General features: G+C 35.8%; 1 protein-coding gene across 4 annotated transcripts in view; it reads right to left on the minus strand.

Annotated features, from left to right (window-relative positions):
• Positions 1-16757, minus strand: part of LOC105101197 (zinc finger protein 14 homolog) — a 97170-nt gene that overhangs the window by 39904 nt on the left and 40509 nt on the right. Inside the window, exons 1-4 of one of the 4 annotated variants that reach the window (XM_064489619.1) lie at positions 16621-16750; positions 10901-10986; positions 9526-9652; positions 8358-8429 (exon numbers count right to left, since the gene is read on the minus strand). The exons of 1 other annotated variant lie outside the window; for it this stretch is intronic. In XM_064489619.1, coding sequence (XP_064345689.1) covers positions 8358-8429; positions 9526-9652; positions 10901-10909 — 208 coding nt within the window. In that variant the 5' untranslated portion in view covers positions 10910-10986; positions 16621-16750. Of the gene's footprint in view, positions 1-8357; positions 8451-9525; positions 9653-10900; positions 10987-16620; positions 16751-16757 lie in introns of those variants that run through there. 2 more of the 4 variants (XM_064489618.1, XM_064489620.1) reach the window with 2 other exon arrangements.

A 16757-nucleotide genomic window follows, 5' to 3' on the forward strand; every position in this document is an offset into this window, starting at 1 on the left:
TTTTAAAAGAAGTAAAATGTCCAGTAGAAATAAAAGACAAAGTAATAACCAGTAAAATTCTAAAAATAGTTATACAATTTGGAAAAAAAAAATCAAAAGGGAACACCAGGAAAACGAGTTCGTGTAAGAAAGTGAGAGGGTGACTAAACATTTTAAGTCAGTGGTTCTCAAGTTGAAATGTGAATCAGAATCACCAGGGCGCTTGTTACAAATACTGTGATTTAGACACCATCTAAACCACTTGAATCAGATTCCACAGTCCCAGGCAGTTCTATATTTAATATTCTCCACATAAAGATGCTGATGGAGAAGAAAGATTGAGAATTCATACTTAAATTTTTTCAGCAATTTCTCTTATTCTTAGAATAAAATCAAACTCCTTGTTGTTAAAAGGCCTCTGCTTGCCTATGCCAACTAAAAATTGGCACTCACCCTCTGCCTTTACAAAGATTGAATCACGTTGGCACTTGCCATCTACCTCTGCTTGGGTTAAATCATGAGCCGCTGCAGCCCCTGACCTCCAACACTCCCTGAAAGGAGCTCAGGGTGGAGATGAGGAATGAGGAACTCTGTGTCTGGGAAAACTAGCAGAACAGGACTTTATAGTTAGATATTTTCAGGAGATTTTATGAGCCCAAATTCTTGAGTTTCTTCATATTTAGAAAAACACTGAATTCCTTAACAGTGACACCTGCTACTCGTGACTAGCAGCAAGCAAGCCTTTGCCTAAAATGTGTGCTTGACTGCATGTACCCCTCTTCACTAAAATCATATATATAATGCTGAGCTTCCCCCTGCCTCTTTGGAGCAGTTCCTCAGAGCTATCTGAGATGCTGTCTCCAAGGCTATAGTCCTCATTTTGCCCCCAAATAAAACTTGACCCACAACTTTCACGTTCTATGATTTTAGTTCAGTCGACAACTATAACACATCATCTCAAATCACTGCCCTCTCCACTGCTGCCTGGAGAGGCCTCTTAGCAGATCTTAGAACATGTTCCAACTTAATTCCACTTCTTAGGACTTTTCAGTCTGCTCTATTTCCCACAAATCTTTTGTTTGGACTCTCTGCATGGTTGGCTCCTTCTCACTCTGAGGTCTTAGATTAAAAGTCACTTCCTCTAAGGGCTGCTGACTCTACTGACAGTACCTAAAGCTATGTCCTTATTATACAGCTAACCCTTGAACAACACAGGTTTGAACTGCACAGGTCCACTGATGCCTGGATTTTTTTCAATACACATACAAAAATATACGTGTAGAACATCGTGTGCAAGAGTTGTACTAAAGTGGACAGCCTATCCTTACACAGGCATAGATGAGAGATATTTACAATCAAATTAATAATGTGCTACTTTTCTTACTATTATATAACTTTGCTTTCAAAGAATTACATTACCGTACAATGTACTTCTCTCTTATAATTGGAAAAACTGCATATCAGCCTATTGTCACAGGTAATTGGTTTTTTAAAATGTAACAATGTTTCCAATACTGTATTATGAATATCACTGTAATACTGTATGCCATAAAAATTTTATGCCAATCCATTCATTAGTGTATAAACTATGCTACCATGAAGCAATCATATCAATTACACTAGGCTACCATAAAGCAATCATATTGCTGCTTCTCCATTTTCAATGCATAAATTATTATACCTGTAAATAAATATGATTTTTTCACATTATCTTTTCATTTTTAATGTCCAGTGTCAGTAATACGTATATAACATCTACAGTGTTTTGTATCATATAAGACAATATTGATGTAGGTACTAACAGACAATCTTACATAAACAAATGACATAAACTTATGGTATCAATAAATGCAGTACAGTACTGTAAATGTATTTCTCTTCCTTATGATTTTCTTAATAACATTTTCTTTTCTCTAGCTACCTTCATTGTAAGAATACAGCATATAACATATATAACATACAAAATATGTGTTAATCAACTATTTGTGTTACTGGCAAGGCTTCCTGCCAACAATAGGCTATTAGTTATGTTCTGGTGGAGTCAAAAGTTATAGTGGATTTTTGCCTGCACTGGGGGTGGCACCCAAGACCTTGTGTTGTTCAGGTGTAAACCACATGTCTGTGTTGTTATTATGCATATATTACATATCAACAGATCTATATTGAAATTATCTATTTATTAATTTTTCCAATTGTTATTCTGCTTATTTTCTTACCCCTAAATCTCGTCAACGGCAGAAACAATCCCTGCTTCACTCTCCATTAAATAATAAATCCAAAGCACATAATAGGTTTCACTCATTTAATTCCCATAGTTATATACCTACTCTGAATATATTTCTCTGCTTCTAACCTCTCACACTACAATGACTAAGCATCTTCTCATTCATCCAAGCTGGCCCAGCAGAACATATAAAAGAAAAATGGTGGTTGTATATTCCTGTATACCTTTCCATTGCTTATACCCTGTCTATGCAGTATTCTTTACAGTGCCCATTCTATAGCTATGGCTTACTCCTTCTTTGTCTCCACATCACAACAAAGTAACTGAGGAACTCTACTTACTTAAACTCCCCTTAAGCTTATTCTGTTACTCATCCATTTTACAAATGCTCAACGGATTTTGTTCCTTCATTCCCTTGCTCGAGTCTTCTCCCTTCCATCTCCTCAGAGGCAAGGCCATTTCTGTATTTCCTAGTAATGTGTACCAAGGACCTCTCAGGGAAACATGTTTATGCCTTAATTAAAGTTCATGAGATCCTTAGCAAAAAAAAAAAAAAGATGTAATATGTAAGTAACTCACTAATAGAGTCAAAGGGTTTTACAGTAACTTGAATGTGAAGAACTTGCTAACAAAAATCATGATGGAAGTAAACCAAAGGATGGTAACCAGTGGAAGAAATGGCCAGAGGGGAGTTTAAGTGCTGTATGAGATGTGTATGAGAGAGAAAAATGATGAAGTTTTTAATTATTACAATACAGTCTATATAAGAAAGTTGAAATCATAGTTTCTACTAAAAGTGAAAATTAGTAACAACAACAAAAAAGTAAATCCACTTAGAATTTTATAAGTCTATATTAAATAACTCTTAGATTGACAGGAAAATAAGATCCAAAATAGTATTTTTTCAAAGAAAACTACAGTAATAATAAAAAAAAACTACAGTAAATTATTATCTGTAAAACTGTAACCACAGTGCTTGAAAGAAAATAAAAAACTTAAATACATCAACAGTATAAATGAAAGAAAAAATTAACTAAAAATCCAACTCAAAAAATTAGAAAAACAAACTGAAGCAAAGCAGAAAGAAATTAACTATATAGAAGCAGAAGTAGAATAGTTAGAAAAAAAAAAAAAGAACACACAAAGTAAAACAAAATTCTTTTTAAAAAATCAATCAGCAAAATAGATAAACTATTAGTTAATATAGTAACAGCAAGAAGGCATAGACATAGAAATAAAGAAATGGCAAAGTGAAAATAATCATGAATAAATACAGAGGATAGTTGAAAAAAAGATTACTTTGCCAGTAAGTTTTAAAACATAGCTAAAATGAGTAATTTTCTAAGAAAATATAATTTACCAAAACTGATCACAGAAGAGATATAATGCTTCAAAAGATTAGAATGTAGTCAGACTTACTATCTCCTTCTCCCAGGAAAAAAAGCTTTCAAAAGGTTATTAAAGCTGTAAAGAATAAGCCATTCAAATTATATTTACTCTGAGAACTAAGAACTATTTCATGACATAATAATGTCATACTAAATAAATATTGTTCATAAAAAGAAAACTACATACCAATTTTCTGAAAACTAATGTAAAAATTCTAAGCATCTAATGACACAGCATGCCAAAAGACCCAGTGCTGTATATTCAAAGAATGCTAAAGTGGTCCAGTATGGGGAAATCTATTAAGATAATTCAACATATTTAATAGAGCTGAGGAAAGAGGGAAAAAAAATCACATGACCATCTCCATAGATGCTGAAAAGGCCAGTAAAAAAAAGAAACATTCCTGATTAAAAAAAAAATAGCTCAGTAAAACAAGAGTAAGTACCTGCCTAAACTGATAAAATATACATAACCGTAACAAAAAAGCAGCTTTGGCGTTATTAGTCAAGGCACTTAAATATCAAAAAAAAAAAAAAAAAAGAGAGAGAGAAGTAGAATTTAAAAGAAGGAGCTAAAACTGTATTTCCAGAGGATCTGAATGAATCATTGGAAAACTTACAAGATTTAAATACTATAAATGATAACAGAATTTAATAAGGTAGTAGGTATAAAATACAAAAACCAATAGCCTTTATATATACATTTAACAATAAAATATGATGGAGAAAAAAAGATTCCAGTCATGCTAGTAACAAGAATAAACTTAAAAGATATACACAACCTTAACAAAGAAAATGCTGAAACATTCATGAAGCATTTGGTGTTAGATTTTTCTAAAGAAATCACACACCAAATCACAGAGGGAGATTACTCTGCACAAGGTGACAGTGGCCTACCAAGGGTGTTCATGCTGAGGAACGGAGCAGGTATGGAGACAATGGCAAACAACAAATAGCTGTGTTCAAAGTAGCCAGGTATATGGAATTCTGCAGACTATCACCCTTGGCCAGACAGCAACTACTTTTGTCTGCCTCCAGAGTAGACAACACATAAGTGGGCCAGGGCATGAGGCAGGTCAGTGGCTGGTCATGTCCTGGGGATATGGCCACCTCCACAGGCCCAGTTGACAAAAGCACTCCTATGTCACATGGGTTAACTGTGTCTGTTCCAAACAAGTTTAGGCCAGTTTCACTTTTTTCCTGAAAGTATCTAACTTAATTAAATAATACGTAAACTCATGAGAAGTATTCTCTATTCATTGCAAGTTTGGTTCTTGTTCTACTTTAAAAATTTTTTAACTAGAAATAACAGACTATGAATTATGTGTGTTGTTTAGATGAAAAAGTAAATACAAGACACAATGGAAGGAAAGGCTTGAACACATATCAAAAGTATTGACAAAGACCTGTATTTTAATGCTGAGAGTTAAAATACACTTTTATGGTATGTACATAAAATATTTAACCCATTTTTTAAAATTTATTTTTATTTTTGGGGGGTAATTAGGTTTACGTATTTACTTTTTTTTGGAGGAGGTACTGGGGATTGAACCCAGGGCCTTGTGCATGCCGAGCATGCGCTCTACTGCTAGAGCTATCCCCTCCCCACTAACCCATTTTTATGAATAAACAAACCAAACACCATTCCTAATTCTGTTGGACCAAAGGATTTCTATTCTATTAAGCAATGCTGATGAGAATACAGAAAAATATAAACCTTTGCTTTGATCAGCTAAAAATACGTAAATATAAAAAATCATAAATGTGATTCCCCCTTTGCAGAGAACCAGCTTTAATTAAGTGGGAAATGTCACATAAATTACCTGGACTTAATACTTAAGTCTGTTTAGGCATTTTATTATTAACCATCTTTCTTTGTTGATGCAAGAAAGTCTAGGATATAGAAGATTTGGTTTCAAGGAAGTCCTATTTCCATTTCAACACTGGGGACAGAGGATAAAGATCTGAAAATAATAAAACCTGACATCCAAGGAACTGTAATTCTGAAGTATCAATTTTCACCACATCCTGAATAAGCCCATAGTGAATGCCACCACTTAATAATCCTCACATTCTATTCATGATTATCCTTCTGATTTCACTGAGAAAAGAACAATACAAGAACATGCTGTCCTCTCTTCACTACAAAGACCAACTTACTTACATTCATAACCACACTGTTTTCCCTTCAATTCCTTCTTGTTCCCTGGATCCCACCCACTTCCTCTATCCCCACCCTCAAGGACACTGCTTTCTCTACTGTATCAATTTTCTCCACCTACAGAATCATTCCCATGGGCACACAAACACGCTCTAGTATCTCATATCTCACCTACTCTTCTCTTACTAAGTCATTCCAAGCAGGTTTTCACTCCGACTTCATTAAAATCACTCTTCACAAGGTCACCAGCATTCTCCTTCTTACCAGAACCTCAGGTCTCATTCTCTACTCCCCATTTTGAAACATTTTCTTTTGTTTTTATTTTGTGTCAGTGGCTGGTCCTTCTCTACCCTTTGCCTCCCCCTCTTTTAAATGTCTGACTGGTGGCATATCCCACGAATCAATCTTCAGGCCTCCTCTCCTTATCTGCTTTCTTCTATCTGCATGGGTTCCTTAGATGAACACATTCAGACCCATGGACTCAAATTCTAACCATAAAGTGAAGACACCCAGGTGTAATGTACATCAGGCTATAATCTCTCCCTGAGCTCCATGTGTACATATTCAGCTGTCCTCTTAACATCTAAAACAACAATTTAAACTTAAAATATCCAAAAAAGAAATTCCCAATGTCTACCTGCCAACCTGCTCTTCCTATCTTCCCCAGCTCAGTAAACTGTGCTTCCATTCACCCAGCTATTCAAGCTAACACCCTTATCTCCTCCTTTGATACCTCATTCTCACTTACTTCATTCATAATTCTACCAGCATGTTCTTTTGGCACTACCTTCTGAGTCTTACGGCTTCTTACTACCTCCTATCTTTGCCATTCTGATCCAAATTATCATTGCTTCTAGTCTGAACTGAAACTGCTTCCATACTGGTCCTTCCTGCTTTTGCACTTGACCAGAGGGATCATTTTAAAACATAAAGCAGACGACAGCATACACTTTCTCTTGATGATTACATTATCTAGCCCCTGCCTAACTCTGATCTCATCTCCTGTTACTTTCCCTTCCCCATCCCCCTGTTCTAGCCATAATGGCTTTCAAACACACAAAGCTAACTTCTTCATTAGACCTTTTCTATCTGCTCAGAACGCTCTTCCTCTAGAGTAAAATGGCTTGAGCCCTTACTTCACATCTCTTCTCAAATATCACCTCCTAAAAAAAGCCTTCCTTCATTTGTCTACTTTTCTGTATGCATTTATAATTCAATAAAACTTAACTAAAAGGAAGAAAGAAACAAAGAAAAGGAAAGAAAAAAAACAATGACCTTGTTTAAGATGTCTAACTTTGAGTCAATAATTGTTACTTGGCTAAATATTTCTGACTAAACTGGTATTATCTTTTTCACTTGGAACAACTGCATTTCATAGTTTTTTTAGTATTAACAGTTGTAAATATCATTAAATCACCCATGTGTGAATAAGGAAATAAGTTAGGATTGGGGGGGAAAAAAGTATGTTTTTCTCTATTCTGGTAGAAAGTAAGTCAGAAGATATAACGTTATAAACAGTATGGGTACTGAAATGGCCCTATTGTTACAAAAGAACTTCTAGCCTAAAATGAGTCTCCTTGGCCAAACCTGAATATACAGAGAGCAAAATACAAAATGATAACATATGTCTCTATATCAAGAATTTTAAGGGTTCTCTTTTTTTTAACAAGAGGTTCAAAGAGAGATGAAGAAGGCACAGAAGGAGAAGCTGAACCAAGGCATCATTCTCCCTATAGTCTATCGCATTCATGTTTCTCCTGATGTGAAGGTAGATATATACACACGTGGGGAAAGGCAAACCAGAATGATATTCTGTGACCTAAGGATCTATCTTCTAGAGTAATTTATATGAAATTTTACTTGCTGATAAAACATATAGTATTATTATAATGTCAAGCACATTCATCTCTGTAGTCTTTTTTTTCCCATTTAAAATTTTATCAGAAAAGTTAGGGGAAAAAAACGCTTCCCTGACCATAACTAAAATAGTCTTCCCATTCCATCCCATTCTCTATTCCTTTACTACACTTACTTTCCTTCATAGTACTCTCTTATATGACATTATATTTTCTGTTTATTTACCCTGTTTCTCTTACTACAAGGTAAATTCTCATGGGGATAGGGCTCTACTGGTTTTGTTTACCACTGTATTGACGGGTGTCCAGCAGAGTGCCCACCACAGAGCCCAGGTGATTGATGGATGGATGGATGGAGCTAGCTATCTATCTATCTATCTATCAATCAATCAATCATCTGTCTATCTATCCAGAGCAGCAGCAACTGAATCAAAATTATCTATCTATAAATGCAGAAGAAATACAAATATAGATAGAATAATATTGGGAACAAAGAGAGCACCTCTCCACACCCCATGCCCCCTTCAAAGGGGAGGAAAATTAGGGAGAACAACAAAAAAAAGGAGAGTGGTAAGTGGGATACAGTAGTTCTGTTTGTATCCCTAGCTAAGTCTCAGACGTTTTCTCCTTAAGCCATCAACTCTCAAAGTCGGCTTTATGAACAACACAAGAGGCTGTGCTTCTTCCCTAAGTAGTTGGGCAGTTTCCTCTGGGAATGGCTTCCCTCTGACTTACTAGCCCTCACTCACCAGGATACCGTCCTCTTCCTTTCCTCATTACTTTCCAGGGCTCTTTTCCTTGCTCCAATAAGGAAATCACATCTGGTTTAGAAATGAAGCATCCTGGTCAGAAGAAGAGATGTAAGGTAACAGGGAAATTAAAAAAAAAAAAATTCAAAATTACTTTGACTTAGTCTTGGTTAAATTTTTAATAAACTATAGGTCAGATGATAACTGATAAAGCCTTTAGATCAAAGAAAAATAAGGTGGTTAAAAAAACATCATGTTAAGATTACATAATATATGGAGATTAGAGAAGGAGGGAAGAGGTCTTAATTTATATTCATGCAAGTTCTCCTTCTTGAGAGGCAATAGTAGTTGAGAGACTGTTTGGGTTCAAATCTTGCCTCTGCCATATCCCAGTATCATAACCTTGGACAGGTTACATCTATGCTTTATTTTCCTCACCTATAAAATAGAAATAATTATAGTACCTACCTTATGTGATTGTTGTGAAGATAATATTAATACCAATCCATATCTAAGCACTGCCTAGAATATATGCTTAGTGCTACATAAATTTTATTTGCTATTATTATTCATCATCATTATTATTTGCTGACAGGAAAACAAGAAGTTTCCTGAGGCATTCACTGTTTTTTCTTAGGATATTCATACAATGTTAAATGCAAAGCTCTTGGACATTTAACTTTCAATTCTAAAAGTAAGTAAAAGGGGATATGCTTGTTTACTAACAAAAGGAATGAGTTCTCTTGAATTATAAATAAATCCTGTTGGTAAAACTTGCCACTAAAAAAATTATGTGTTCTTTTAATCGAGAAAAACCAAGATACAAGGTCTAGCTATTTTCCTTATAGGTATACCAACAAGCAACAAAACACCTATAGCCATTCTGAGTTCAAATACAAAGTGAAGCCCGATTTCTTTGACACTAGTAAGGCTGTAAATCACCCAGATTTCAAATCCAGCCCTTTCATCATTAAGGAAGGCCTAAAGGCCACATGAAGACGGGGAAGATGAATATGCTTAATGATGGTGCTCACTTCCAAACAAATAAAGCCCAAGCCATTCCCTTGAGAACAGGGAAAAAACTTGAAAGATATTCATGAAATTTCTAGAGAAGAAAGCTGATACTACAGAGAACAGAGTCTAAATTTCCAGAGGCAGATAACCTTACCCAACGAGACCAAGTTGCTGTAGTTCTCCAACATTACATCTCTGTACAGATCTCTCTGTTTCAAGTCCAGGTATTCCCACTCCTCCTGAGAGAAGACTATGGACACGTCACTGAACATCACTGATCCCTGAAATAACAAACCATATAATACAACTGAAATTTAAAAAAATTTGTTTTAAGATGGAAAGAGGGAAAAATGGATGAGACACTGTAGGAAATGGATTACAGAGCAAGTAAACAGGCTGGAAGCCTATAACATAGTGAGTTAGGAAATGAGTGCGCCTGAGGCAGGAAGCCTGTGTTCCTGAAGGGTCCTGCTGCTACAGATGAAGCCCTTTGTATACTCTGGTGTATCTTAACTGCCCAAACATGTCTGGGAAGGAAAAAAAATAATCAGTTTTCTAATTAAATGAAATACTGTATACAAACTTGCTATATGTCTCCCTCATAAATTCTCAAGAAATGTGAGTTTTTCCACCCTTTCTCCTTAAAGAACATATTTTTTAAAAAGTTTTCTTACAATATCTCTATGTTAGAAAAGAATCTGAATACAAGTAAAGAATTTCTTCCAAGTTCATAATTGAATCAGAAAATATCATAAGCATTTCCCCATTTATGACAAATTCTTTAATGAACGTTAAAAAAGCAGTCTATGCAATGGATATATCAGACTTAATCATTCTATACCAGACTATTTTTGTCTATACAAAATATTTAAGGTCCTCCTCAATTCTGAGGGATTACAACCACTCATGTATCTGCATGATCCTCCCTATTGTTTTCCATCCCTCACTATATGCATTCCTTGTTCCTGAGGTAGAGGATACTGATGTAGCTTCTGGATACTAGTGATCCAGAATCACAAAGATGTCATTCTAGACCAGCACTGTTGTTCAAATACATGGAACCCTGTTTCTGGTGTACAACTCTTAAAGCTTCCCAGAGCAGAGACAATCTCTCTGCATGCAGACCCAATCACAAGCCTAATTCTAAAACCATACACTGAGGTTGAGGCCAACCAACAACAAATCTTATCTTATATACTTGGAAAACTCAGGTTTGGAAAAATTCAGTTTTCCCATGAGTAGTCAAACATCTCTCTTAAGTGATTTCACTTCTGTTCTTTTGGTAAAAGACTGAGCACATACAAGAGATGTCAAATGTTTTATTCAATGAATACATGAACAATGACGGAAAAAAGAGGATTCACAGGACAGGCATTATGCTATTTGGCCTCATCCCTCACTGGATTTGGAGGAACTGGGAGAAAGTCCTTAGATTGGGCTCTGACATTCAAGAAGTTTCAGGATAAAGATAAGTTCATAGGACCTTAACATGACAGTATTTCAAGAAGGTGAAAGAAACAGTAACTTACATGGGCCATGGTTTAGAAATTCAAGAACTGGTCAGTTCTCCTTGGGGTTTACTTGCCTGGAGAAGCAGAGTTCACAGAAGTCAGAGCTAGGGGAAGAAAAAAGAGGCCGTGAGATCAGATAGGCCTCAGAATTCCCCAAATGACTGGATTTAATATATCCTTTTCCCTCCCTGGACCTCCCCACCACACACACACACACACACACACAGAAGAATATTATTCAGGCATAAAAAAAGAATGAAATCTTGCCATTTGCTATAACATAGACAGAACTTCAGAGCATTGTGCTAAGTGAAATAAGTCAGAGAAAGACAAATACTGCATAATTTTGCTTATATGTGGAATCTAAAAAATACAAACAAACTCTAATCAAGCTCATAGATACAAAAAACATACTGGCAGCTGCCAGAGGTGGGGGCGGATAGGAGGGGTAGAGAGCATGACATACTTGAAGGGGGTCAAAGGTACAAACTCCTAGTTATAAAATAAACGTAATGTACAGCATGGCAACTATAGTTAATAATACTGTAGTGTATATTTGAAAGTTGTTAAGTAAGTAGTTCTCATCACAAGAAAAAAATTTTAACTATGTGTGGTGACCAGATGTTAACTAGAATTATTGTGGGGATCATTTTGCAATATATATAAATATCAAATCATTATGCTGTACATCTGAAACTAATATAATGTTATATGTCAATTATACATCAATAAAAAAAGAAAAACAAAACAAAAAATAAATAAGGACTTTCATGTAATGGATATTTTACACGCTTTAACTGTATCCTCAGGATTGCTATGTAGTTAATTATCCTATCTATGCAATGGATGAGAAAATTCATACTAAAAGAAGCGAAATCACTTGCAGAAATTCAGTTAATAAGCAGCAATGCTGCATTTGGAATCCTTATTTTTCTAACCACAAAGTCAGCTTTCATTCAACTCTAGCTCTTCCTATGAAACCCAGAATCTCCTTTCAAAAAGAAAAACATGAGCACGTGTAACTCACTATAAATAGAAATAACACATCAAACTACTAAAAGATATTAAATCTCACTTTGAGTATTATTGATGTGCATGTTAGCAAGTTTGTAAGGAAATGAACATTCTCACCTGCAGTCTGTGTAAATTTAAAAGTATGTGCAAGCAGCATTTAAACCATGCAAACATCTTGACTCAGAAATTCTACTTTTGAGATGAAAGAAAAAAACTGTATATATTGACAAAGATGTAAGAATGTGCTGATGGATATTATTCATAGTGGGAAAAAGCTCTTCAGAACTAAAATGTCCTTCAGTAGGAAACAGATTAAACAAATTACAAAGAATCCATAGAGTGAAAAAACTTGCTATTCAAAAATTATAATGTAGACCTTTAACTGGAAAGATGGAAATACATTTACTACATGTTGCTGAGTGAAGAATACAGGTTGTGACTAGTGTAATCCTGATAAGGCAGGTAAAAACACCTATATGTATCTGTATATTCATGTATGTGCACAGTAATCACTAAATGCTAAGCTTTATTATTAAAAAATTTTAATTGAGGTATAGTTAATGTACAATATTATATTCATTTAAGCTTTAGAAAATGCATAAGAACATATATTCAAGATATGCAGTCTTTAGAAAAATATAACAAAATGGATTCTATGATTATATTTGTAAAGCATATATATGTATCAGCATAAAGATACATTAACAGGCATCAACAGGCAGAAAAAAATCTGCAAAGATTGCTGATTTCCACACTATGATCTTAATTTTCTTTTTGTTTAAATTTATTGCATAATTTTATATGGTCATATATACTGTTGAAATATATAACTTTGTAAAAAGGAAGCTTTTCTTCAAATAGGTGAAAGAGATTCATTTTTTAAAAAGCAGTCATCCCTTAGAGGAAAAAAGCTGCTGTTTTTATTTATTTCAGCTCCCAATATCTGAACCAACTCTATGATTTCTAAGTTTGTTTATATATTTTTGCCTGGCAAAGAAAGGTAAAACATTTCCAACTAATGCCCCTGTTTCACTGCTGCTGCCTCTCATTACTTTGTGTGTGTGTGTGAGTGTGTGTGTGTGTGTGGCGGGCGAGTGGGGTGATTAGGTTTACTTATTTATTTTTAGAGGAGGTAATGGGGATTGAAGCCAGGATCTCATGTATGCTAAACAGTGCTCTACCACTTGAGCTATATCCTCCCCCTTATTATAACTTTGACTTACGAATTTATCTTGCTTTTGATCTAGTCATTTTAGCCATGATACCCTTCAAATAGCTACTGGGTTTTCTTTGTCCTGTTGGTCTTGCTTTGCATCAACATCATGAGAAAAAAAACAAAAACAAAACAAAACCACCCTATGAGACATAAGAGTTACTGCATAAAATACATTTACCTCCATAGAAATCCAATGGGTTTGGTACTATTTGGTCACAATCTGATAGTACTTGCTATAATCAGATGATGTCTCCTTCCTAGGAACTCCCAAGCACCATCTGACTTCTTCACTGAGTTTATATTATCTTAGTCTTATTCTTGTAGAGGTTTATCTACCTTGATAGATAATAAGCAACTTAAGGATTTTAGTCACAGTATTTTCCCCAAGTAGTAGCACAGGATCTGACATACTATGAGACTTTAAAAACGTCTGATAATTCAACTTAGAAATTTCTAGGAATTTATCCTTAGGAAGTATTTGTAAAAGTATACACAAAGAAGTTCATCAAAGAATAATTTATAACCAAAAATCAGAACACCTAACAGTAGGTAACAAGGTAAATAAATTATGTTCCACTGTAATAAGGGCATACTGTGCAATTGTTAATAATGAAGATATCGGCTCATATTAATTAATGAAGATATACATGATAAACTGCCACGTACACCAGGCAGGCTAAAAAGATGCACAATATTGGGAGATGGTTGACTCTTATACATGAACAACACAGGCTTGGTTGTCAGGATCCAGGATGTGAATCTGACAGTTATCAACTAGGAGGCTTCGGATATGTTACTTAATTTTAGTGCCTCTGCTTCCTCATTGACAAACTGGAGAATAGTAACAGTATCTATCTTACAAGGTTATTGTGAAGGTTAAGTAATATAATTAATACTTACAGTGCACTTACAATGGCTTATAATAAACACTGAATAAAATGAAAAACGTAACATATCCTTTATTTCATTTATTAATGAAAGTTATCTTTAATAATTTAATACTAAAATGCCCCAAAAGAGGTTTTTTATTATAGTAAATTTTTTGAAATTTCCAGAACTGCTCTTTCTTACATTAATAAATTTTAGAACTGGGCTTGAGAATGTAATTTTTCTTAAATAATAATATAAGCAGAAATCAATGTCTCCATAATCCTAAAAAGGGTAAATTCTGGAAAGGTTTTTCAAATTAGAGGGAAACCACTACACTCACATTTATGCTGTACAGGCATAGCAATATAATAAATCTTATGACTGCACAGGATTCCTTTTTCAAAGAGTTGGAGATTCTTTATCTCCTTAAATAAACAATTTTTATGATTCTATTTTGCAAAGCAAACATATGTACACAAGTGCACAGAAAGAATATATGGAAAAACAAACATCAATATTGTAATATTCATTAATTCTGGATAATGGAACGAAGGGCAATTTAAATTTTCTTCTTAAAACTTCCTTAGGTTCCTGTATTTTATTCTTTCTACAATAAACTTGCATTAATTTTATCATCAAAACCAAAAATTAAACTACTATTTTCATACAAGCAAAATAAAAAAGAGTTGGGAGAAGGAGTACCTTCTGGTTGTTAAGAGAAATGTGAGTCATAGGCCTGTGATGTAAGTGGGTTCCACACAAAAAAATCAGCATGGCAGAAATAGTTAACAATCCTCAGTTCTTTCACTGTTCTTCATCAAAACAATGAGCTATCTTCACTATCTTTCTCCAGTAACTGAACACAATGAAGGTAAGCAGCATTCCCAGATTTAGAAAGAGTATGCCAAAGCAGACAGAACACTATTTGATACACAACAGATGCTCTATCTCTGCCTTTCTCCACTGAATAACTCTTTGAAGTTTTAAATTAGATATAATCCTTGCACAATGTCTTACAAATCCCTGGTTTATTGAAAGGGATTCAAACATAACGAAAAATTTCTGGAGTCATCTTGTCCAAAACTATGACTACTGCTTAAAATTGATCATTTTACTTTTTTTTCCTTCTCATGAATCACATAATATCAATGGGATAAAATCCCATATCATGGATGAAATATGATTTATTTAATAATTCTCTACTGTTAGACACTAATTTTATATAGTTTCTTCCCAAAGAACATTCTCAGATATTATAATCTTTGATTCTAGGTCAGCAGATGTGAATCATTTTGGGTCATGGTTTGATAACCTCATTAAATTATGGACCTCTTTCCCAGGAAAATGGCATTTTAACAAATATCCATAATTTTACATATAATTTCAAGGGGTTTCTGGTACCCTGAAAGCCTCAAATGGATTTAAATTACCACTAGTTAAGAATTCTTGTTCCAGATCGTTTGAGTACCTCATCTTTTAAAACTAGGATATATCCAACACACTTAGACTGATATTTTCATTTTTCCTGATCTAGTGGAGGCCAATGGGGAACTGTCCCAAATCACTACTTAACAAATAGCTCATGTTTATTAAGTACTTAAAAAGTATCAGGCACTGTCCTAAGAGCTTTACACATAGTTATAAAGAGAAAGCTCTCAGAAATAAAAGGAAGTACCTGCCACATAGATATATGCATGCAGGCACTAGGAAGGGGAACCAGATCTCAAATTAATGGAAAGGTCATACTAAGGAGAAAGAAACAAATGTTCCCACGTCCTAAAAAATAAGAATGCATTTCACTGAATAAGAGGAAATACCCACTTGCCTTGGCCTTGACTTTTAAATGGGCAATAGCAATTCATTCCTCCTCCTTCTCGTCACAGCCTTTTTCTTAGCTTAACAGGACTGAGAGAGAAGGGAATCTTAAAACAACAGGCCTTTCTAGGAGTCCAGCCCATCCTGGCTGAATCAGGGAACGCCACAACCACACCTGTCCCACCAACCACCGCCCACACATACCCAGAGTGAAGTAAGAGGGAGAGTAAGGACCCTTCCCGGTATTAGAGAAAAGCCAGGGTCACGGATGTCCAGGGCTGGAAAAGAACTTTAGAGCAGTTTCCCGGAGGGGATTCGGCGGTTCTGAAACCTGCAGTTGGACGGTGCGGGGCAGGGTACGAACGCGCCCGAGGATGTAGCGCGGTGGGAATACTCCCAAGAGCCAGCCTGGGGGGCACGTTCATTTCCAACATTCCTATCCCAAGGCGAATTGAGCTTTTTTGCTGGGAGTCTTTTCTCTGGCTCTCAGATAACTGACTAGGGGCCATTTCTCTGAGGCTGGCAGGAGATTCAGCTGTGACGCTACGGTCGGAATCACACAGCCTACGGCCACCGCAACCTTCGGTCACTCAAGAGACTCTGCACCTAATTCAGTCACACAAACCCACTAGTTCCGGGCTCACAACCGCACATAGTCCCGATGCCACACCCCGGTCCAGTCACGCCCACACACACTACACCGCGTTACACCACCGCCGTTCTCGCGCACACTCGGGGCTGAGGTGCGGGGTTCCCAACGCTATGCGGTGCCGCTGCGCTTCTCTTCCCTCGCCTCATCCCCGGGGCGCAACGCCTTTCCTACCGATGGCCGAAACAAACACTCCGAGCCAGGACTGCTCATCTGGGGCGCCGAACTCGTCTGACGGTGATGACGAGTGGAAGGGAGGGCGCGACAGCTCAGGTGAGTTCACCACCCTCGGGGCCTAACGGGCCGCGCGC

Source organism: Camelus dromedarius, chromosome 9 (assembly GCF_036321535.1).
Source record: "Camelus dromedarius isolate mCamDro1 chromosome 9, mCamDro1.pat, whole genome shotgun sequence".
NCBI classification, from domain to species: Eukaryota; Metazoa; Chordata; class Mammalia; order Artiodactyla; family Camelidae; genus Camelus; species Camelus dromedarius.